Here is a 24859-nt window from a genome sequence, read left to right on the forward strand (position 1 = left end):
ACATCAGACAATTAAAATATATTTACAAAAATTCCACGACGTCAAAAATATCCAAGAGAGAGTAGCTAAGGCACTGTTTGTGATGAATTACCTTTGCATTTTTGGAGATTCAGATGTAGCGCCGGTTAAGAAACATTCTGACACCTCCGGGAACAACAAACCACAGGGCATGAAAGTCTATTATAGAGACCTATCCACAGGGAAGTGGGAGGGACCTGCTGAGGTCCAGTTCCTTGGTAAGGGCTATATGTGTGTTCTTACTCCCTCAGGCTCCCAGTGGATTCCTGCCAGGTGGACTAAGGCCGCTTTGGACGTTGGACACTCTGAAGTTCCAGACTGTTAAATTTCCTTGGGATAACTGAAGCAATGTGGTGGTTTCTGTTACTGGTTTTGGGGGGCGCGAATTCGATTGGGGTTGGGATAAAGAGAACCGTGTTCGATCCAAGAGAAAATGTATGGGTAACATTAGGCTGAGCCGCAAACACTACCACCTTTTGCACTAGTCTCGCCACCCCAAGTGTGCCCTTTCTAACACGCTTGGTAGGCATCCCCCTGAACGGTGCCAACTGGGGTTCTCTAAACCAAACACTTGCGGAATATGCCCAACGCTGGAACCAATCCAGGAACTGGTATAGGGCTTTTGCATCAAACATGAGTAGCTGGTTTGACAAATATGATTCTTGGGCTAACCGCCTGCCCATTGGCCCACGCCCCCAGGAACTTGAACTAGTAGACTCACTGAATGCCTCTTACTGTGTTTTCCTAGATGCGTCTAAATACCCCTGCAGTGAAGGGAACCGGTACCCTTGCAAGGTCACAGGTAGGAACTGAGGTATCCTCACAAGGCAGTAGCGCCTGTTGGGGAAATTGGTGTAAGCCAATGAGCCGAAATAGGCTGCATCCAGCCCCTGGTACTACCACGCCCAGGAGGTTACCTCCTGGCCTATTTCTCATTTGTGGTGATCGGGCATGGCAGGGGATCCCCTTCCGACCCACTGGAGGGCCCTGCACCATTGGGCGTCTCAGTTTGGCCTTACCCCATCATCACCCTAATAAAAACCATCCAGTTCGGTGATATAGATGCGCACTAAAGACCCTCACTAATGCCTGTGATGACAATGTCAGCTTATGGAACAAATGGGAAGTAATATTCTCTTCTTTCTTTGTCCCAGGTGCTTCTGCTGCCCAAGCGCACCGACAGTTAGAGAAATTATCTTGTTGGGTGGTAAAACAGGCAAATCTTACCAGCACTGTACTTTCAGGCCTAGCCGAGGGTATGAACGAACTCCAGCATGCCATATTACAAATCGAATGGCCATTGATTTCCTACTCTTGGCGCATGGTCATGGCTGTGAGGATTTTGAGGGTATGTGTTGTATGGATTTGGAAGACAAATCGAGGTCAATTCATACGGAACTTAAACAGCTTGTAGAACATACCCAAAAGATAAAACAAGATGTGGGGTTCTTTGGACTAGACGGACTCACTAACTGGATGGGATTAGGTGGATGGTTAAAAGGCCTTTCCAAAGTTTAGCTTCTTATTCTGATCTTTGTCATTATTGGGCTTGCATGTTTAAGTTGTGCTTTATCATGTATTAAGAAAATCTTTGAACAAACGTTGGGGCAGGCTCTGCTCGTACAAAAAGAAAAAGAGGGAACTATTGGAGAATGGCACAGAGACAAGGGTCATGAGCCCACCGAGCAGTTGTACGATCAGAGCCTGTTCTAAGGGCTGATGCTGCCTCGCTGATGCTGGGCCTCACTAGGGTTTGCCTGCAGCTGCTCGCAGCTGCTGATACATGAAGAATGTCAAGGACACTTCGGCCTTGTGTATCGTGGTGTGTCAAAAACAAGTTAAGAGGAATTAGAAATAGTGGCCTCAGAAACTTCTTGTTATGGTAACGGTGGTCTGAGAAACTTTGTGTTATGGTACCGTTGTGTATTGAAAACAAGTTAAGAGGAATTAGAAATAGTGGCATGAGAAACTTAGTGTTATGAGAAGCTTGTGCTGTTAGCTAAGTAGGTGGACCGTGCGAATACGACCTTTAGAGCTTAAGCCAATCAGCTAGTGACTAGTAGGCATAATAATTATCATTGTCTGTATAAATATATGTACCCTGGTCCAATAAAGATATATGATGCTCTATCACCCACATTGAGTCCGTCTCGGCGTGTCATTCCTCCGTCGCTCCACACAGGCATGTGACAATAAACCAGCCACAAACTGGAACCAAAAAGTGGATGAATTGACAAAAATTAGGAAAATAGACATGAAAAATTCTTTAGACCCCACATGGTATCTATTGGGAGAATGGTTACATCAAAAAAGAAAAGATCTCTGGCCTACTGCTTTTGCCTGTATATATCTGGGATTTTCACAGGTCTACTTTTCCATTGTGCTTTGATCTTTCCCACAGCAGGGCAGGAATCTCAAGGATGTTCAATAAGGTGCCTCTGTGTTTCTCACAGGCCTCTGTTATCTAAGCACAGACATTCTACCTGTCAAGCACACAGAGGTAAACCACAATTAGTGTGATATATGTGTTTTTTGGCACCTCAGCTGCAAGTCACTTGAGCATATTTACAATCCTCCTCGGCAATTTTCCATTCTATTCCCACAACAGGGCAACCTAATAAAAGCCAACAGCTACCTGCAGAGATGGTGGAGCCAAGCTCTCTTCTGCAGTGGCCAATGATATGACAGGGGCACCAGTCACAAACTACCTTTTGGGAGCTCTAGACTGAGCCTCAGGAGAAATAGAATGGACTAGGAGGAACATTGCTGTGATCTCCACCTTTGGAGCGCTTCGGGTTTCAGCTCTACAAAGTCACAGCCAGCCTGGAGGCTGGACTAGAGACCCCTAGAAATCTCTTCCCCACCAATCCTTCCATGAGCCTGTGCCTTGCAACATGCCCTACAAGAAGAAACTAAGACGGAGGTGAGGGCCTCTATGTCATAGGACAATTCAGGGTAAAAGGGAGCTCAGGAAGCCTCGAGTCCAATGCCCAGCTCAAAGCAGGGCCAGCTCTGAGGTCAGACCAGGTAGCTCAGTAAATGTCAACATTCACATAGAGAGTTTACACATGAGCCAGGCATCTAAGCCACCATTACAGAAACGAAGATGAGACATTTGACCAGCTCCCTGAACACAGCTATCAGTATGCCATTCCTCCTGAGATTCCTGGGAACATCCACCTTCTTGTGCAGAAGATTCTTCTGTAAGATTCCTGGCACATCTCCAGACCAGGGGGTGCTCTAGGCTGTAAAAAAGAAAGGAAGTCTGACTTGGGTACTGTCAACTTAATTACTAAAAGAGAGGGAGATGGAGGGATCTCAGAGCTTCCATGTCACTGCTGAAGATTTAAGCCTCTAAGAAAGAAGCTCAGAATGAAAGTTTTGATCTAACATATCTTTTTGATCATTTCACTTGTGAAGGCTCTGGTCCCCACATCCAGTCACTGGTACCCAGGAACCTGCCCTGCTTTTCCTTCTTCTCCTCCCCAAACCTGACCAAGTGATGGGAAGAAAGGAAGCAGAAAGGCCCTAGGCCTCTGTGAATCAGTGGGGGTCTGGCACTTGGAGGCCACAGTGTCATTTCATTGTACACCCCGTAAAGAACTAAGCTGGGAAGTGAGACTGAAAGCCCAAATCCACAGGGTTCATTGACAGGCAAGGCTGTGTCCGTGGCTGGTCTGGAAACCAGTACACCTCCTGCGTAGATCAAGCTGGTGTTGAAACTCTGGCTTGGGCTTCAATGGTCTCCTGGGCCCAGGGACAGAGGTGTGGGCCCAGACCCGAGGTTGGGCTGGCCAGGGACGATGGAGGCCTATGGATGCTCTCAGTGCCCTGACACTGCGCCCACGGGATCCCCCCTGGCAGTGCCCTCGAGAGGCCAAGTTCTCCTTCCCTGAGGTCCAGGGCCTGTGCTCTGCTCCTCTCCTTCTCCACATCCCTGGGGATCTGGGAGACCAGGATTTCATGGTCACGCCCTGACAATGGTATTCACATCCCTGACCAGCTCTTTTGGGAATACCAGGTCCAGGTGAGCAGACTGAAAGGACTGTTTGCCATCTGTGCTAAGAATATTTCCACAAACTCCACAAGAAACGTCCTGGGTGGTTTGCATGCTGCTGAACTACATGAGCAGTGAATACCAAGGAAACTGTGTCCTCCAGAAGAGCCAGGTTGTGTGATCCACTGATTTCCTGCGATCATTCAATTAAGAAATTGTTGACTCCTCACTCTGGCTGTATGACCTGTAAATGGCTGGGATGGAGTTGATTTTCTTCATAGCAGCCCATAGGGTGATGTGCTGTGGATTTGTTACTAAACCAGCACTGATAACACATCAGAGTTTTGGATGTTGCTGAACAGCCCTTGCAGAGCATGAAGGCTTTCTCTTTTTCCCACTCTGCCCCTGCAGCAAGAAGGCTGGGGGTACACAAGAAGTTGGCAGGGGCACAGCTGGGACAGCTGACCCCAAAGGATCAAAGAGATTTTCCATTCCATATGATGTCAGGCTCAGAAAAAAAAAAAAAAAAAAAAAAAAAAAAAAAAAAATCAAAGAAAAAAAACAAACCTAAACAAAACAAACAAAAAACACCAACAAATAATAATAATAAAAAACAAAACCAAAAACAAACTAAACCCCCCCCCCAAAAAAAAAAAAAAAAAAACAAAAAAAAACCCAAACTCAATGAAAGAGGAAAAAGTGGAGATTTTTGTAGTCGTGGCATTTGTCTTCCCAAGCCGTACTTTCCTAGCAATGACTAAAGATCTGTTGCTGATGAGACATTGTGCATGAACTCCCCATTTTGCTTTGCTTGCACACGCAGATATTGCTTCACCTATTAAACTCTCTTTGTCTTGACCCATGAGTTTTCCTGCTTTTGCACTTCCAATTCCCTCCCCTGTCCTGCTGGGGTCGTGGGGGGCAGAGGACAGTGAGCAAATGACTCTGTGGGTGCTTAGCTGCTGGCTGGGGTAAACCAAACTGAACACCTACCACAGTGTCATCGTTTCTGGTTTCTCCTTTGACCCACACACATCTCGATCCATGAGCTTTCCCTCTTGTCCTGTTGAGTGGGCTGAGTGAGTGAGCAGCTGGGTGGCTGTCTGGCTGCTGGTCAAAGTTAACACACCACAGGACCACATCAGGACTGCTGTGTCCAGTACGGGGTTCCTCAGCACAAGAAAGATCCTGACAGACTGGAGAGAGTCCTGCGGAGGCCAGAAGGATGGTTGGGGCCTGGAGCACATTATGGACAAGGAGTGGCTGAGAGAGCTGGGGTTCTGAGAAATCCCTCAGAGCCAAACTCTGCATCAAGGACCCTGGCCAGTTGGTGGGATCTCACTCAATGGATATTTTCAGTATTTGTCAAGACAAGCCCATGAGCACCTGATCTAGCTGGAGCTGTCTGAGACGGGGCTTGGCTGAGAGACTGGCTGTGGCAAGAGCTACGGGACTTGGTGCGTCATGAGTGTCAGTAGGAAACTGGTTTATTTTTTATTAGTAATGGTGGTAGAGTTGGGTATCACTGGTGTTTCCTCTTCCAGGACTTTTCCAGCCCAGCCCAGCCCCAGCCCAGCTCTCCCCACCTGCCCTGGCCTCAGGGCAGTGCCCACCACAGGGTGCTGCAGCACTCTGGGCACTCAACCACAGCTCCAGCTCCTCGGAAGGGCACAGCAGCTCCTGGAGGTCAGACAGGGGGATCATCCTTCCCACAAGCACCAGGGCTGATGCTGGCCAAAAGGGCAGGAGGAAACAGAGGCCAGTCAGTCTCTAGCTCTGCTGCATTCATCTGGTAGGTTGTCCCTAACCTCGACTGCATTTACACCCTTCCCTTCCCCCACCAGCCCTGCTCCCCAGCACAGCACAAGAGTCCTGGCCCTGGGCCTCCTTAGGCAGCTCCTGCACCTCTCCAGTCTCCCTTTCCCATGCCCACTGGGTTCACACTGACCCCCAGGGCACTGCAGAGTCCTTGCTTGCATATACCTTGATTTAGTGCTTTGCTTTTGGGGGACATCAACTTCAAGGGTGTTTCACTTATGTGTGTCCATTCATTCCCACCCCAGGGCATGTGGTGACCCCTACTCCTCTCCTGACCAAATTATTTTCCATAAAGACAGCTATATGCCATGAGTCCTGGCATATATGAAGCAGCCTGAGGAGGTAGTGGGGAGCTCATGCACCATCTTACACCAAGAAGAGAGCCTTTAAAAGCAGAACTTTTTGTCCAGTGGAACCCAATGGTACTGTGATCTTAACTCCAAATACAGGGAGAACATAAGGAGAAAAGAATTTTAAAAGACCAATTCCTTAGACATTTTATTGGCAGCCACTTTGGAGGCAGAACCCAGCCTTCAGGCACTGCACCCAGGAGATCCCATTTTATTCAAGAGCTGCTATTGGACACGTCACACCTGACACAGTGTGGTGCAAGAGTAAGACACAACAGGAAAAATCCTCAAGAGAGGTAGTATAAGTCCAGAAAATTATCTATATGTAGGATTATTACAGGGAAAATAGCAGACTCCTGGCCTAAGATAAACTCTGGGAAATGTGAAGTGACTTGAGACAGGTTGTTGTCAGTGAAACTACATCCCTTGGGTCAGTTTCCATAGGGCATCCTTGAGCTGCTGGTTCCTCATGCTGTAGGTGAGGGGGTTTACTGCAGGAGGCACCACCGAGTACAGAACGGACAGCACCAGGACCAGGGATGGGGAGGAGATGGAGGGGGGCTTGAGGGAGGCAAACATGGCAGTGCTGAGAACCAGGGAGATTATGGCCAGGTGAGGGAGGGATGTGGAGAAGACTTTGTGCCATCCCTGCTCAGAGGGGATCCTCAGCACTGCCCTCAAGCTTTGTGCCTAGCACAGTGCAATGAAAACAAGGCAGCCAAATGCAACAAAGACACTAACCACGATAAGCTGAACTTCCCTGAGGTAGGAGTCTGAGCAGACAAGCTTGAGGATTTGGGGAATTTCCCAGAAGAACTGGTCAACAGCATTGCCTTGGTGGAGCCGTAGTGACAATGTACTGGCTGTGTACAGCACAGCATAGAGAAACCCACCGCCCCAGGCAGCTGCTGCCATGTGGACACAAGCTCTGCTGCCCAGGAGGGTCCCATAGTGCAGGGGTTGGCAGATGGCAACATAGCGGTGGTAGGCCATGATTGTGAGAATTCTCAGCTGACATAAAAAAGAAAAATAGCTGAGCCACACACCCTTGGCAGGAGATGTCCCTAGTGTCCTGCAGGGAATTGACTACGGATGTGGGAACAGTGGTGGAGATGGAGCCCAGTGAAGGACTGAAAGTTTGAGAAGGAAGTGAGAGAAGACCAAAACTATTTCTCTTGTTTAGAGCAAAGAAATTGTTTATGGTAGAATCGTTGTTGGTCAGCATGTTCTACTCATATTATTTTCTTCCTTTCACTCACATAGTTTAGTCAGCTGCTAGGCAGAATTAATATCAAGATGTTTTGAAATATGCAACGTCTCCCTCAGGAAATTTATGTAGGCCTTGAGATGGTTCCTTAAGTTTCCTGAGTACCCCTGATAACAAGGGCCTAAGACGCCACTGTCAAGATAATCACCTGGGAATTAGTTTCAACTGACCTTCTTGGAGCATCCCAGGGCCCAAGAATGGATGAGCTAACTGCATGACCATATGTGGGCAAAGGAATCCCAAAGTTCAATCACCGGACACTGTGAGGAAGACTATGAGTGACCACCAGAGGGGGAAAAGACCCTAATCCTAATTTTATCACACATGCTCGGACTATGTAGATAAATTCTAGGAAATCTTATGTATATGTAGATTAGTTCTCAGAAATCCACAGAATATGTACAAGCTCACAGCACATATTCTCTGTGATTGTACCTGTCTGTGGGAGCACTCGTGGTGGAGCGATCCCCAGTGCTGCCCAGCGCTGCTAATAAAGAATACCTGCTCAGCAGTTCTACTGGATTCTAAGTGTTGAGTGAATTTCTGTGTCAGAAGGAGCAGCCCCTGCGGCCCTGGCTGGAGCAGTCGGGGTGGGGGTGGCTCGGGGGCACCGCGGGGATGTGCCTGGGCTCGGCTCCAGGAGGAAACCACAGACTTCCTGCCCGGGTGCTGCACGGGGAGCACGAGGAACGTTGCGAGGCCACGTGGGCTGTGGTTCGTGCACCTGCAGGCTGCAGCTCCCGAGCCCCCCGCGGGGAATAACGGCCCCTCGGTGACATGCTGAGAGTCAGGGATCCGTCTGAGCTGCTTGTCTGCTGCCAGGACAGGGACATGGCCCAGCCCCAGCTCGTTTGAAGGGACCTTCCATGGGGCTCTCCAGGGAGGGACGGGTGAGCCAGCGCTCCTGGGATGGGGCTCTGGCCTGGGCTGAGGCCCTTTCCCCGCTGCTGCTCCCAGCACAGAGGGGGATGAAGCAGGGGCAGGGGCTCTTTCCTTCCCCCCCGACACTACCCCCGGTGCCGTCCCAGCCCCGTGGTTCCCGTGGCATGGGGATGGCTGGGCACTCGCACCTTGGGCTCTCAGATGTGCAGGCTATAGGAGATGCTCAGTGCTCCCGGCCCACACAGCAGGGTTCAAGGCATGAAAAACCCATTTCCCCCACTACAGCCAGCCCTGTTCTGTGACGCCACACTGCCACAGTGATGTGACACCTGCAGCAGAGCCATCCCTCATATATGGTCATGCATGGCACTGGAGACGTTCATTGGAGGGCTGGGCTGTGTCGGAGGGGAGATAACTCCAGATAATGTCTAAAATGGTGCTGCTGCTTTGATTGGCTCCTCCCGTAGCTGGCCTGGCACCGCAGAGCTATATTGCCCTCCCATCATCATTGTCCCCGTGAGTCCCCAGGACCTGTGACAGGAGTGTGGCGCGGCAGGGATGTGCTGGCAGGGCAGGAGGCTCAGGATGGGCACAGAGGGGCTGCTGTCCCCTCAGGTGCTGGGGCTGCTCCTCTGGGTACAGCTGTGCAGGGGTAAGTGCCGGCTCCCTTGTCCCACAGCCCAGGAATAGCGGGTACCAGCGTGGTCATCGGGATCTGTGTGGGAACGGGGATTCTTTGCAGGTGCTACAGAGATGACGGACACAACGTGCTCAAGTCCGTGGACCCTGTGCCCTTCCCTGGGCCCATCTGGGTGGGAGACAGTATCTCCTTTTGCAGGGTTCCAGTGTCTAGGGCAGCCTGTGCCTGGCTGGATTCACAGACACGCTGTCCTGGGGTACGTTTTGGGACCCCCTTTCCCCTTGTAATGTGCCTCTGGAGCCGATGGTGTCCTCACTGGTGATGGCAGCACCCAGAGATCCCCCCTGGGGCACTGCTAATGTCTCGGGTGTCCCAAAGGGATATTGTGCTGTTCACTGTCCCCTTGTTCCAGGGGAGCCCTGACCCCATGAAGACAGTTTGTACCCCACGGAGAGATAGGGACCAGGGCATCTACAGCAGAGAGACACCCTTCCTGGGGGACCCAGCCCAGTGCAGAGACTGGACTGACACCAGGGATGTGAAGGGGATGTGGGTGGGGGGATCCTCTGGATCATCTCAGTGGGAACACGGAAAGCCCTGGGCAGGGGGGTGGGTTTGGTTGACGCTGGGGCAGGCAGTTGTATGGGAAGCTGCAGGCTTGGGTACACAGGGCTGTTCAGGGGATGCTGGGAAGGAGCAGGTGTCCAGTGCAGGGCTGGGCAGTGTACAGGTGGGCATGGGCAGGAGGCAGGTTGTCACTGGGGTGGGAAAAGGTGCCTTGTGTGGTGGAATGGCGAAAATGACCCAGCAGGGCTGGAGCTGGGAACCCCCAGCCTTGCACAGCCCATGAGGATAGAAGGGAGTCTGAACTGCCCTGGGGACAGCCTGGAGGGGAGTGGGCTCCCACCCTGGTGACTCTGACTCTATCTTGTCAGGGGGCTCCCCCAGACCCACAGTCTGGGGCTTAGTGCTGTCCTGACCCATACCATCTTGGTGTTTGAAGGTGTTGTGGAGGTGAGGCTGGCGGACGGTGGCAGGCGCTGTGCTGGGAGAGTGGAGGTGAAACAACAGGGCAAGTGGGGGACCGTGTGTGGTCACTACTGGAGCAGGAAGAATGCAGCAGTGGTTTGTAAGCAGCTGGACTGCGGGTCTGCTGTTGCAGCTCCTCAGTACGGACACTTTGGGCCAGGATCTGGCCCCATTTGGATGGATGATGTTGGCTGTAATGGCACCGAATCTGCCCTGTCTGACTGCACACATGGAGGATGGGGTGAACATGACTGTGCTCATGCTTATGATGCTGGAGTGGTGTGTTCAGGTAAGGGGACAACCTATTCCATACCTCTGGGGCTGGGATAGTGAAAAGGATCTGGCTGTGCCCTCAGGGAGCAACGCGCGGACACTGGAGCACTGCTCAATGTGGCCAGTCACACTGCCGAGCTGGGACTGTCATTACTGGTGACCCCAGTGCCTGGGGAAAGCCCAGAGTGAGCCTACCCCAGGGTGAACTAACCCTGCCACAGTGTCTCAGCCCCTCTTCAGCCAGTGTCTTAGGCTGCAAATGAACACTCTGTCCCTGCCCCAGTGTGTCCACTGGTATCCACTGGACTCCACTCAGTCTGCCAGTTCCCAGCCAACAATGCTGAGGACCCTGTGCTGGAGAAAGCAGGGCAGGTCTTACTTGGAACATCACACACTGGAGGAACAGCATGAGGTGGCTGGTCCCCGTGGGTCATTCCCCATCACAGGCATGAGTACTTTTCAGGGAGCACGAGTGCTGTGCCTGGACTAAGGAGCAGGGTGGCACACAGCCCTTGGCCTTGGACCCAAACTGCGCACGCCACTGGTGCTGGGGGGACCATGCCAGGAAGCACAGGGCACCTTGTGCAGCAGCAGTTTGTCTGAGCAGTGTCTGGTGCTGTGACAGACACATATCTTTGGATCTTCTGATAGTGTAGAGAAGGGGTGCAGGGGGGCCTGGATGTGTTTGTGACACCAAAAATGCCCCAACATCTTCTTCTGAGATGTGCAGTGAGTGATTTTGGTCACAACTTGCTTAGAGGTGGTGTGGGATGTGGGCATGGGAATGCCACAGGGGTCTGGGAACTCCCAGTTGATTTCTTTTTATTTTTTTCCAGAATTTTTCCGTCTGGTGGAAGGGAAGAACCGCTGCTCAGGACGTGTGGAGATCCGTGACGGGGACCTGTGGAAAAGTGTCTGTGATTCCCACTTTGGTCCCAAGGCTGCTGACGTGCTCTGCAGGGAGTTGCAGTGCGGCGCAGCCCTGCCTGTCGCTGGAGGAAGTCACGTTGGAGAAGGGGTGGCTCCCATGTGGGATGGAGAGCTGCGGTGTGTGGGGAATGAATCCCTCCTCGCCTCCTGCCCCAGGGTGTCCCCCCGGGACAAGCCCTGCACCCACGCAAACAGCGCTGTTGTGAACTGCACAGGTAAGGACTCAGGGTGGGCTGTTGAACACCTGGGCTGTGCCAGGGGAAGGGGAGGAGGGCAGGGATTGTGCTGGCCTTGGCCTGAGAACAGGAGGGGTGATGTTGTCTCCTGCAGTCTGCAGTTACGCAGGAAAAGATGCAGAAGCCAATGTCTCGCTTCTGTTCCATCCTCCTGCATTTGGTGCACGGCTGCCGAAAGGCTCAGGATGGGGACAGAGTCCCTCTGTCCCCTTAGTTACTGTAGCTGCTCCTCTGGGTGCAGTTGTGCAGGGGGAAATGCCTGCTGCCCTGCCACAAAGCCCTGGGGCAAAGGAGCAGCACAGGGATCCCTCTGGAAACGGGGCTTCTTCCCATGTGTCGATGTGACAAGGGCTAGAAAGTGAACACGTTCACTGAGCCTGTGTTTCTCTGCGTAGCAGAAGGGCTTTTCTGCTTCCAGGGCTCCCACGTTTCTGGCTGTTGGTACCCGGTTATGGATTTGCCATCCTTGGGCACCGTCCCTGGGGCCCTGGATCTGCCAGCTCTGTTCCCTGTGAGCTGGTGGTGCCTTAACTGGTGGCTCTTTGTTCTGTCATCCCAGAGGCACAGCCAGCCTCCGGGGTACCCGGGAAGGGGTGTGGGCTCTTCACTCTTGTCCCGGAGTCAGGGTGATCCCGGGCCTGACCGGGGGTGGGTTGTGCTTGTGGAGACAAGGGAACTGGGGAATCTGTTCCCAGAGGCTCGTTAAGGGGTGACCTTCCTGGGGGGATCCCAGACAAGGTCAGGGCTGGGCTGATGTCCAAGGACAAGGAGGGGGCATGGGTTGGGAGGCCTCACTGGGACCATCATGTTGCTCCACAGGCGACATGTAAAGTCCTGAGGGAGGAGGGTGAGTTGGGAGGGGCCCAGGGCAGGCTGTGGTCCAGGGGAGCTGGGGGCTCTGGGGAGGAGTAGCCGTGTGAGCCTGGGGGATCCCTGGTGGGGACAGGTCCCTTTTCAGGGTGCTGTCTGGGGAGGAGCAGGAGCCCTGGGTGGGCACAGGTCATGGGCGAGGGGTTGTTGTGGTGGAAGTGCCAAAGTGTGTGGTGCCACAAATGACCCAGCAGGGCCAGAGCTGGGCACCCCCAGCCTTGCACAGCCCATGAGGATAGAAGGGATCCCTGAACTGCCCTGGGGACAGGCTGGAGGGGAGTGGGCTCCCACCCTGGTGCCTCGGACTCCACCTGCACAGGGCTTCCCCAGACCCGCAGTGCGGGGGGTGAGCGCTGTCCTGACTGGTCCTGTGTCAGTGTTTGAAGGTGCTGTGGAGGTGAGGCTGGCGGACGGCGGCAGGCGCTATGCTGGGAGAGTGGAGGTGAAACAACAGGGCAAGTGGGGGACCGTGTGTGGTCACTACTGGAGCATGAAGGATGCAGCAGTGGTTTGTAAGCAGCTGGGCTGTGGGTCTGCTGTTGGAGCTCCTCAGTACGGACACTTTGGGCCAGGATCTGGCCCCATTTGGATGGATGATGTTGGCTGTAATGGCACTGAATCTGCCCTGTCTGACTGCACACATGGAGGATGGGGTGAACATAACTGTGATCATCGCCATGATGCTGGAGTGGTGTGTTCAGGTAAGGGGACAACCTATTCCATACCTCTGGCGCTCAGATTGTGGAAAGAACCTGGCTGTGCCCTCAGGGAGCAACAGTCAGGCATCGGAGCATTGCTCAGTGTGGCCAGTCACACTGCTGAGCTGGAACTGTCATTACTGGTGTCCCCAGTCCCTGGGGAAAGCCAGTGGGAACCTGCCCAAGGGTGCCTTACTGTGCCTGGTCCCTGAGCTGGCACAGATGAACCCTCTATCCCTGCCCTGCATGGTCTGTTGATTGCCATCTTTCTCCTCCTGTTCACCCAGGAGCTGTCTGGCAGTGCTCAGGGCCAGCTGTCCCCATGCCAGAGGCACCAGAAGTGACCCCTGTGGCCACCCACCATCCTGGGGAAGGGCGTGAGACGGGGAGCTACTTTGCGGTTGTCCCCCTTAGCAGACACAGGTCCCTTGGCTGATGTGTTTGTGCCACCAGCACCCCCTGAGAGCAGCTGGGGATGTCGTAGGGTTTTTTTGCCTGTGGCCACCTTGGAGATCAGCTGGCATGTAGTCAGGGTATTGCCAGAGGGCTGTGGGAACTCTCAGGGGTCATTGGTTGGTCCAGAATCTGTCCGGCTGCTCTAAGGGCACCGGTCCTCCTGAGGACGTATAGTGATCCATGAGGAGGCCCTTTGGACAGCGGTGTGTGACTCACACTTTGGTCCCAATGGTGCCAACGTGGTTTGCAGAGTCTGCTGTGGGTCTGCAATAGACACACCCCCCTGAGTGCTCTGATGGTGTAGGGAAGGTGTGTAACTTAGCCTGGATGCTTTTTTGACATTAACACTCCCCCAACAGCTTCCTCTTTCATTAATGCAAAAGTCAGTCTGTAAGGAAACTCTCAGAGACCAAGGTTTACGGTTTCTGAAGGAAGCATTCCTTCACTCATGCCAGGCCAGTGAGGCTTAATTCCACCTAGCACTGACTCCCTGAACTTGTTTGTATCCTGTCAATATAGGAAAAAGTCATACATATTCATTAGCTTTATGGCGAGTATATACATAAATACAAGCCTTCCCTGGTACTCCTTTTAATACTATAATGCCCTTTACACATGCGTGGTTGTGCATCCTGGTGGTCGTTTCAGTATGTCAGTGGCCATTACTTCCACCTTGCTCATCTTCTTTACCTTCTCCTTTTCTTAAAATTGTCTATCTTGATACTCATCGTTGTTTTCATTAAGTTCACACATGACAAAATCAGTCCATTCTGGTCTTTTTGCAACTCTTCTTCTTGTTATTATCTTTGGGCATTCAGCATGTATACTACTTAATCTAAGCTGACCTTGGATGGTCAGTAGCTACGTGCAAGACTATCCAATTAAGCAACCACTATCTTCAAAGGTTATGCAATAAAGCAACTGCTACCTTCATAGGACTATTGTTAAAAATAACATCTTGTTTCAAGGACCTACCTTCTACGCAATCTGTCCTTTCAAGCAAATATTACATGGAAACTTAAAGCTATCACTGGGATATGCAATGGGTGATTTGGTGACAGCTTGCTTAGAGGTTGTGTGGGATGTGGGCATGGGAATGCCACAAGGCTCTGGGAACTCCCAGTTGATTAGATTTTTTTCTAGAATTTTTCCGGCTAGTGGAAGGGAAGAACCGCTGCTCAGGACGCGTAGAGATCCGTGACGGGGACCTGTGGAAAAGTGTCTGTGATTCCCACTTTGGTCCCAAGGCTGCTGACGTGCTCTGCAGGGAGTTGCAGTGCGGCGCAGCCCTGCCTGTCGCTGGAGGAAGTCACGTTGGAGAAGGGGTGGCTCCCATGTGGGATGGAGAGCTGCGGTGTGTGGGGAATGAATCCCTCCTCGCCTCCTGCCCCAGGGGATCCCCCCGGGACCAGCCCTGCACCCAAGCAAACAGCGCTGCTGTGAACTGCACAGGTAAGGACTCAGGGTGGGCTGTTGAACACCGGGGCTGTGCCGGGGGCAGGGGAGGAGGGCAGGGACAGTGCTGGCCTTGGCCTGAGAACAGGAGGGGTGATGTTGTCTCCTGCAGTCTGCAGTTACGCAGGAAAAGATGCAGAAGCCAATGTCTCGCTTCTGTTCCATCCTCCTGCATTTGGTGCACGGCTGCCGAAAGGTTCTGGATGGGGACAGAGTCCCTCTGTCCCCTTAGTTACTGTAGCTGCTCCTCTGGGTGCAGTTGTGTAAGGGGGAAACGCCTGCTACCCTGCCACAAAGCCCTGGGGCAAAGGAGCAGCACAGGGATCCCTCTGGAAACGGGGCTTCTTCCTGTGTGTCTATGTGACAAGGGGTAGAAAGTGAACAGGTTCACTGAGCCTGTGCTTCTCTGCGTGGCAGAAGGGCTTTTCTGCTTCCAGGGCTCCCACGTTTCTGGCCGTTGGTACCCGCGTGTGGATTTGCCATCCTTGGGCACCGTCCCTGGGGCCCTGGCTCTGCCAGCTCTGTTCCCTGTGAGCTGGTGGTGCCTTAACTGGTGGCTCTTTGTTCTGTCATCCCAGAGGAACAGCCAGCCTCCGGGGTACCCAGGAAGGGGTGTGGGCTCTTCACTCTTATCCCGGAGTCAGGGTGATCCCCGGCCTGACCGGGGGTGGGTTGTGCTTGTGGAGACAAGGGAACTGGGGTATCTGTTCCCAGAGGCTCGCAAAGGGGTAAGCTTCCTGCGGGGATCCCAGACAAGGTCAGGTCTGGGCTGATGCCCAAGGACAAGGAGGGAGCATGGGTTGGGAGGCCTCACTGGGACCATCATTCTGCTCCACAGCTGACACGGAAAGTCCTGAGGGAGGAGGGTGAGTTGGGAGAGGCCCAGGGCAGGCTGTGGTCCAGGGGAGCTGGGGGCTCTGGGGAGGAGTAGCCGTGTGAGCCTGGGGGATCCCTGGTGGGGACAGGTCCCTTTTCAGGGTGCTGTCTGGGGAGGAGCAGGAGCCCTGGGTGGGCACAGGTCATGGGCGAGGGGCTGTTGGAGTGGATGGAAGTGTCAGAGTGTGTGGTGCCACAAATGACCCAGCAGGGCTGGAGCTGGGCACCCCCAGTCTTGCACAGCCCATGAGGATAGAAGGGATCCCTGAACTGCCCTGGGGACAGCCTGGAGGGGAGTGGGCTCCCACCCTGGTGCCTCTGACTCCACCTGCACAGGGCTTCCCCAGACCCGCAGTGCTGGGGCTGAGCGCTGTCCTTACTGGTCCTGTGTCAGTGTTTGAAGGTGCTGTGGAGGTGAGGCTGGCAGACGGCAGCAGGCGCTGTGCTGGGAGAGTGGAGGTGAAACAACAGGGCAAGTGGGGGACCGTGTGTGGTCACTACTGGAGCATGAAGGATGCAGCAGTGGTTTGTAAGCAGCTGGGCTGTGGGTCTGCTGTTGAAGCTCCTCAATACGGACACTTTGGGCCAGGATCTGGCCCCATTTGGATGGATGATGTTGGCTGTAATGGCACCGAATCTGCCCTGTCTGACTGCACACATGGAGGATGGGGTGAACATGACTGTGCTCATGCTTATGATGCTGGAGTGGTGTGTTCAGGTAAGATGACAACCTATTCCATACCTCTGGGGCTCAGATTGTGGAAGGAACCTGGCTGTGCCCTCAGGGAGCAACAGTCAGGCATCGGAGCATTGCCCAGTGTGGCCAGTCACACTGCTGAGCTGGAACTGTCATTACTGGTGTCCCCAGTCCCTGGGGAAAGCCAGTGGGAACCTGACCAAGGGTGCCTTACCGTGCCTGGTCCCTGAGCTGGTGCAGATGAACCCTCCATCCCTGCCCTGCACGGTCTGTTGATTGCCATCTTTCTCCTCCTGTTCACCCAGGAGCTGTCTGGCAGTGCTCAGGGCCAGCTGTCCCCATGCCAGAGGCACCAGAAGTGACTCCTGTGGCCACCCACCGTCCTGTGGAAGGGCGTGAGACGGGGAGCTACTTTGCGGTTGTCCCCCTTAGCAGACACAGGTCCCTTGGCTGATGTGTTTGTGCCACCAGCACCCCCTGAGAGCAGCTGGGGATGTCGTAGGGTTTTTTTGCCTGTGGCCACCTTGGAGATCAGCTGGCATGTAGTCATGGTATTGCCAGATGGCTGTGGGAACTCTCAGGGGTCATTGGTTGGTCCAGAATCTGTCCGGCTGCTCTAAGGGCACCGGTCCTCCTGAGGACGTATAGTGATCCATGATGAGGACCTGTGTGACTCACACTTTGGTCCCAACGGTGCCAACGTGGTTTGCAGACTCTGCTGTGGGTCTGCAATAGACACACACCCCTGAGTGCTGTGATGGTGGAGAGAAAGTGTGTAACTTGACATGGATGCCTTTGTGACACCATCACTCCTTAAATAGCTTCTTCTGAGATGTGCAGTGAGCGATTTTTGTCACAGTTTGCGTGGAGATGGTCTGGGATGTGGGCATGGGAATGCCACAAGGCTCTGGGAACTCCCAGTTGATTTATTTCCAGGATTTTTCCGTCTGGTGGAAGGGAAGAACCGCTGCTCAGGACGTGTGGAGATCCGTGACGGGGACCTGTGGAAAAGTGTCTGTGATTCCCACTTTGGTCCCAAGGCTGCTGATGTGCTCTGCAGGGAGTTGCAGTGCGGCGTAGCCCTGCCTGTCACTGGAGGAAGTCACGTTGGAGAAGGGGTGGGTCCCATGTGGGATGGAGAGCTGCGGTGTGTGGGGAATGAATCCCTCCTCACCTCCTGCCCCAGAGGGCCCCCCCGGGACAAGCCCTGCACCCACGCAAACAGCGCTGTTGTGAACTGCACAGGTAAGGACTCAGGGTGGGCTGTTGAACACCGGGGCTGTGGTAGGGGTTGGGGAACAGAGCAGGGACTGTGCTGGGCCGGGTGTGAGGACAGGAAGGGTTGATGGGTTTGTTTGCAGCATGACAATACTGCAGAAGGAGAACAAAGACATGTGGTCCCTCTGGCCCCTCCACCAGCTACTGAGGGTACAGGAGCACCAATCCACTCTCTTTTCTCCACATCTGTCCCCAGAGTACACAGGGATCAGACTGGTGAACGGCAGCACAGTGTGTGCGGGGAGGGTTGAGGTCCAGGTGCTGGGAACCTGGGGGACCCTCTGTGCCTCCCGCTGGGACCTCTCGGATGCCCACGTTCTCTGTCGTCAACTCAACTGCGGGTTTGCTGAGTCCATTCCTGGAGGAGAATATTTTGGGAGAGAAACTGGCCCTGTCTGGAGAGACTCATTCCACTGTGACGGGACTGAAGCTCTCCTGCAGCAGTGCCCAGTGACCACCTTGGGCGCCTCGCCGTGCTCCCAAGGGAACGCTGCTGCTGTCCTTTGCTCAGGTTAGTGCTGGAAAAATGCTGCATAAACTCCATTTGTCACTTGTGTGCAACATAGCCACTAAAAGTAGGGGTTCCATGGCCGTATCAGGCTGAATTTCTCCTTGGGGAAACCCTGGCTTCCCCAGGAACTGTCTGGAGGGCTTTCCCTGCTCAGACTGACCGCTCGACTTTGGGAGAGCTGAGGACTGAACGGAGGCAGGCATCTGCCCCCAGGGCAGTGGCTTAGGCCCCAGCACCACCGCCAGGCCCAGGCTCCTCTGTCCTTGTACTGTGCAGCGAGCCCAGGACAGGGCTGCAGGGCTCTGCTCCATCCCTCTGGCTGCAGCCGACCGCATCCCGTCCCCACAGAGAGCCCTGCAGAGCCTCATCCCCCCACCCAGGCAGGAGCTGGTGCCCCCAGCAGCAGCTGACCTGGCTGTGAGCTGCAGAGAGGGCCCAGGCTTTGCCCTCACTTCTCGTCAGCACAAGGCTCCACCTTGTCCCGTTTGGTTGAAAATCCTCCCCTTGCCCTGCTCCCTGCAGGGTGCCATGCTCCCGGTGCCGCCGATGGCCGTGGCATTTCTGCTCTCCCCAGGCCCAGCCGGCTTTGGATCCCTGCGGCTGGTGGGCGGAGGGAGCCGGTGCGACGGACGAGTGGAGATCTTCCAGGATGGGGCGTGGGGCAGAGTCCTGGATGAGCAGTGGGACGTGCAGGAGGCCAGCAGTGGTGTGCCGGCAGCTGCAGTGCGGAGAGGCAGGGACAGCCTACAACCCCCCAAAGCCTGAGCGAGGGACGGGCCCCGTGGGGCTGCGAGGGGTCCGGTGCGCAGGGCACGAGGCCAAGCTGACCCTCTGCAACACCTCCCTGCCCGGCACTGCGCTGGCGGCAGGGCTTGCGGAGGACGTGGGAGTCATTTGCTGGGGTGAGTGGCACTGCCCAGGCGCCCAGGTGACGGTCTGCGCAGGCGGGCAGGCCCTGACAGCGACTGGGGTTTCCACCCGCTGCAGGGAGCCGGCGGGTCCGGCTGGTGAACGGGGCCGGGCGCTGCGCGGGGAGAGTGGAGATCTACTCCCAGGGCATCTGGGGGACTGTCTGCGACTGACGGCTGGGACCTGTCTGATGCCGCCGTCGTTTGCCACCAGCTGGGCTGCGGAGAGGCAGTGGAGGCAGCCGGCTCCGCTCATTTCGGGGAAGGCTCCGGGCAGATCTGGCTGGATGGTGTGAACTGCTCCGGGGCCGAAGCTGCTCTCTGGGACTGCCCGGCTGGGCCCTGGGGGCAGCACGACTGCGGGCACAAAGAGGATGCGGGAGTCATCTGCTCAGGTCTGTGCCACCTCAGGAGCTGTGGTGGGAGCCTGGTCCCGGGGAGGGCAGGACGCGGGGAGAGCCGGCCATGGCCAAGGCTGCCCCTGGCTGCCTCTGAGCTCCTGCCCAAGGCCCACCCATGCACGGACACCCTCAGTCCCACGGTGGGTCCCTGGGGAGCTCAGCTGTCCCCGAGGGTTCGCGGGAAGGGCAGGGCTGGCTGTAAATCCGGGACTTCTCTCTGCCCCTGGGTGCAAGGGGGATGTGGTGGCCTTGCCCCTGCCCAGCTGAGGGCCTGGGGGATGTAGAGGTGTCCTGGCTCCCACAGCCCCAGATCAGCCTGTTCCCGCTTTGGGGCCTTTTCTTCCCAGAGTTCATGGCCCTGAGGCTGGAGAACAGCGACGGCTGCTCCGGGCGCCTGCAGGTTTTCTACAACGGGACATGGGGGAGTGTTTGCTCTAACTCCGTGACTCAGGACACTGTGATGCTGGTGTGCAAGGAGCTGGGCTGCGGGGACGGAGGATCCCTGGAAATACGCCTGCCCTCTGGCAGGGTGTCTGGCCCTGCCTGGCTGGATCGTGTTCAGTGTGGGGAGAGAAACAGCTCCTTCTGGCAGTGTCCCTCCACGCCCTGGAATCCACAGTCATGTGAATACCTGGAAGAGGAGATCCACATCACCTGCAATGGTAACTCTGAGGCCACCCATGCACCAGTGTCACCCCAGCTCCTGCTCCCCATGGGGCATGGCCAAACACAGAGAAAGAGCTTTGAGAAGGCTTTTACTTTCCATGCCAGACCCTTATGCTGTCAGTGGCACAAACATGACCGCGGCCACACACATTTCCAGCAGCAGTTGTCACCCAGCTTACCAGCAGTGCCTGGAGGAGGCAGAGGCATCTCCACGTGAAGGTCTCAGAAGAGACCAACATGTTTCAGAAGAGCCTCCCCTCCACAGACAAGCTACTGCTGCTCTGTGAGCCAGGGACCTTCTGGGGCTGAGCAATCAGGGTCCCCCCACAGTCCTGCACGTGTCCCCTGGATGACAGGGTTTCAGTTGCTGCCGTGCCCCAGATGGTGCAGGGAGGCCCGAGCAGAGCTCAGCCCCGCTCTCTTCTGCATGATCCCCCAAACCAGCCCCTTCACCACAGTGTTTCCTTCTTCAGGGGGACAGCCAGAAATGCACCCGACCTCCGCTGGCACCGTGCCCCAACTCCACGAGCTGCACAGGTAGGGAGGTCCCCTCTGTGTCTGGCAGGGCTCTGCCTGCTCTCCCGGTGCCATGGGAGGTCTTACTCTTCTCCAGCCAGGGAGAAGATTCGTGCCGTGGGAGGCAAGGACGGGTGCTCGGGCAGAGTGGAGGTCTGGCACCGTGGCTCCTGGGGGACGGTGTGCGACGACTCGTGGGACATGCAGGATGCCGAGGTGGCGTGCAGGCAGCTGGGCTGTGGCCCCTGCAGTGTCTGCCCTGCATGAGGCTGCGTTTGGGATGGGGACGGGCCCCATCTGGCTGGAGCAGGTGGAGTGCCGGGGGACGGAGCCATCCCTGCAGGACTGCTGGGCCTGGCCCGGGGACAGCGGGGCTTGCCGGCACAAGGAAGATGCTGCCGTGAGCTGCTCAGGTGAGTGGCAGGGCTGGGAGCCCTTGCTCGGGTATTGGCAGGGAGCTAGGGAAGGCCTTTTGTTCACGTGGTCCGGGCATGGCCCCCGACCTTCCGAGAGAAAGAACATTCCTGTGGAGTGCAGGAGCCCGGTGCCAGGCAGGGAGCAGCCTCGGTGTAACTGGCCGTGCTCTGGCCACTGCCCGTGGGGCCCTGCAGCCCCAGGGCTATCCCCTGGGCTGCCTCTGCCATCCTGCCTGCCTCCCAGAGCAGAGGTGCTGGGCTCTGTCCCGGCCTCCCTTTCTGGCACTACAGGAGGGGCAATTTGGGTGGGATGTGTCAGGGACATCTAGAGACACACACACACACACACACACACACACACACACAAACACGGTGTGTTGGGGAGGAGGTTTCCTGATACCCACACACCCAGTGTCTCAGCCCAGCTCTCCTTTTCCTCCTCTGCAGCTACACCCAGGATGACAACACCCCCACCCCGAGCAGGTAACTTGTCCTCCCCGGCGGCTGGGTACCCCAGGGGCCAGGCTGTGACCCACAGCTGGATGGAAGGGGCTCCTTGCTGGGGTGTGAAACTGCCTGGAGGAGATGCTGGAGTGGTGGCAGGGGGTTGGGGAGAGCTGTAATTTACCCAGGAGGGTGGAAGCTTCCCTGTCACTCACCCCTGGGGCCATCCACCTGCTTCTGCTTTGCGTGATGGGGCCAGCACTGGTGCTGCCCCTTCCAAGTTCTCTCCCATGCAGATCCCACCCAAGGCCGTCAGAGCAGCAGCGGGAGAGTCTCAGTGCCCGTCATCATGTGCATCATCCTGGGGACCCTTGTCTGCCTGCTCCTGGCCCTCCTGGCTGGACAAGTGCTGAGCGCCGGGGCTGGGCGCAGAGGTGGGTCCTTGCCCAGAGGTGCCGGGGGGAGATACCTCCTGCCAGGGCTGTGGGGTGCGGCGGGGGGTATCAGCGAGGGGCACAGGCAGAGCGGGAGGGTGAGACTGTGTGCTGCTACCTGTCACATGTGCTGCCCCCTTGAGTGACTGGCCGTGGGGCACCAGCAACAAGGGGTAGAGAGAGCCCCAAGGTGGGGGCAGTTAGCCATGGGGTGAGGAGAGAAATGGCAGAGTGGGGATGGCCAAGGCTGGCTGTGCTCTCGGTAGTGCTGGAGGGGGCTCTGGGGCAAGAGAGATGCTAGGAGGAGTGTGGGGCAGCAGGGTCCATCACTGTGGTGTTAGGCCCCCAGGCTGTCCCCCTGCCCAGCCCTGCCCACACCCTGGCAGGACAGGGGCCCTACTATAGACCCGTGGGGCAGGTAGGGGCAAGCTCCAGGTGGAGAGGAAAGGTGGGAACAGATCCAGGGTGAGACAATGGGGACATGGCGCACAGGCCAGAGGGGCATGAGCACTGTCTCCAAAGCAATGATGTGAGGGTGACGCTGCCCCAGATGATCTTCACATCGATGTTGCCCTCACTGGGGATGTGGTAGACATGCCTGGATAGCACAGTGGGGCTGTGCTGTTCGGCCTGTCCTGAGGTGGCCCAAGGAACCGTTTTGGGGGAGCACAGTGAGGTCTATTTGCCCCTCTGCCTGTCCCTGTGCCAGCCCTGCCTCTGTCCCCAGGCTCCAGAAGAGCCCAGGAGCCCTTCCCCGAGGCTGTGTACGAGGAGATCGGGTACAGCCCAGCGTGGGAGAAACGAGCCAGGTTTGATCGCTCAGGTGGGTGTGGGTCTTCCCTGGAGGCACATCCGCAGGACCCATTCCTCTGGCCCCAACCCAGAGCTGACGCCCTGAAGCCCCCCAGCCTGTGGTCCCTGTGGTGCTGGGGCTGTGGGAGCTGTGGGGAAGAGCATCCAGGTCCTGATCCCAGGAGAGAAGCTTTCTCCCAGTCAGCTTTGACTGTCCCAGCTGGACAGCCCTCTCTTCCTGCCCCTGCACCCCATGAGACACCCGAGGAGCGAGGCAAGGGGCTGTCCTGGGCCAGATCTGGAAGCTCCTTTGAGACAGGGTTTGTCCCGGGGAAGCAGGGTGAATTCCCAGCCCTCCTCCCCACACAGCCCCAGCTCTGTGGGTCCCACTTCCCCAGCAGCGCTGACCGTGAACCACGTCAGTGGGGCTTGCTCCATAACACCCGCTGTGCATCTCTCCAGGCTCCTATTCAGAGGAGTCCCTGACCCAGCTGCAGCCCCACCCTGGGGTCAGCTGAGGAGGAGAAATGGTCTGGGATCAGCACCAGGTAACGGAGGCAGGAAGGGGTTGATCTCCCTGCAGACATGGGGTGGACAGAGGTGTCCCTGAGTGTCACCATCGGAGAAGGGGAGGACATGGGCATCTCTTGTGGTTCTGCCAAGCCCAGTGTCTGCGCTCTGTGTCCCTGCACATCCTCCCATCCTCTGCTCTGCAGGACAGATCTTCTCACTGTCACCAAGCTCCCCTCTCCTTTCAGATGTCCTTGTCCTGCCTGGAGGTGACACAGCAGATGGCTACGATGATGCCAGGGAGGTTCCTGATGCGGGGGAGGATGCTGTGCCTGGGCAGGGAGAGTGGGAAATTCCCAGGATGCCAGAGGAGGGAGCAGGGCCCAGGGCTGCACCTGGAGGTGAGAGGGAAAGAGAGTCGCTGCCTGTTCCTAGGGTGCCATCCCTGGTGCCCCTCAAGTCACTACCCTACTGACACCAAACCTGCTGGGAAGGGGGAACCTGGCATGGGAGTTTTCCTTGAAAGGCCCAGGGGTGGGAGAAGGAGCTGAAGGTGGTGAGGAGCAGGGAGGGTGGTGGTGTACAGACCCCATGGGGTGAACTGAAACGTCCGACCTTGCTGCTTGCAGGGGGCAGCCTGCGCTCCTGGAGAAGTGCCTGACGGTCCCTGGAGCTGAAGGAGACACCTCAGTCCCTGTCCCCGGGGAGCATGGGCTATGATGATGCTGAAGAGGTGCCTGTGGCACTTCTCTGTGAGGACGCAAAGGCTGTGACACCGGAGCTTGGTGCACAGCAGTCCCTGAGCCCCAGGCCAGGAGAGCCCATCCCTGCTGCACAGCTGGGTGCAGCCGGGAGGGAGGAGAGGTCTGTGCAGCTGGGAGAGCCACGAGCACCAGGGGACTGTCTCCCTTGAGCCATGGGCAGCAGAAACCTGCCTGGAGTTTCCTCCATTTTTATTCCCATTTTTATGCTGTGCATTCTTATATTTGCTTATTAAAAGCCTCTGGGGGCTTTGACCCAGAGCTGATGCTTCCCTGCCAGGTGTCAGGGCATCTCCCTGAGGCTGCTCAGGGGGAGCAGAGAACAGAGACACCAGTGGCAAGGAAGGGACACGTCTCAGGGACAGCAGGCTCAGGGTCAGCCTGTGGGGCTGCGTGAGGCCATGGTCCCTGGGGAATAATCTTGGTGAGAGAGACATCCATCCTGCTGCCCACAGGCAGTTTCTAATCAAAGTGACTCTCTGATAGGTCCCATGATGCACCCCAGTGGGAGCACCCATTTCCTCCCCCAAGGGTTCCAGCTGCTCTTTCCCCCAGGCCCTGCCTGGGCCACACCTGATCCCACCAGTGCAGAGGCCACGACAGAGCTGCCATGTCAGGGTGAGCCCTGGGCTTTTGTCTCACAGAAGCGAGCACTAAGGTGACCGCAGGTCCCTGAACACCCCAGCCAGCCCCAGGTGGGATCATGGCCCACGGATTACCTCCCACAATG

The 24859-nt window shown here is 56.0% G+C and overlaps 1 protein-coding gene across 1 annotated transcript; it reads left to right on the forward strand.

The window, feature by feature from the left end:
• Positions 1-651: 651 nt before the first annotated feature.
• LOC122153078 (antigen WC1.1-like) lies at positions 652-23376 on the forward strand. The gene is given in 13 exon segments (XM_042789191.1): positions 652-820; positions 17967-18281; positions 18862-18983; positions 18985-19183; positions 19269-19360; positions 19362-19584; positions 19938-20263; positions 20742-20801; positions 20878-21015; positions 21017-21185; positions 21929-22066; positions 22794-22889; positions 23321-23376. Coding segments are annotated over 13 exon segments (2103 nt in total).
• The last annotated feature ends 1483 nt before the right edge of the window (positions 23377-24859 follow it).

This window comes from Tyto alba, unplaced genomic scaffold (assembly GCF_018691265.1).
Source record: "Tyto alba isolate M040663 unplaced genomic scaffold, T.alba_DEE_v4.0 Super-Scaffold_15, whole genome shotgun sequence".
Classification (NCBI taxonomy): Eukaryota; Metazoa; Chordata; class Aves; order Strigiformes; family Tytonidae; genus Tyto; species Tyto alba.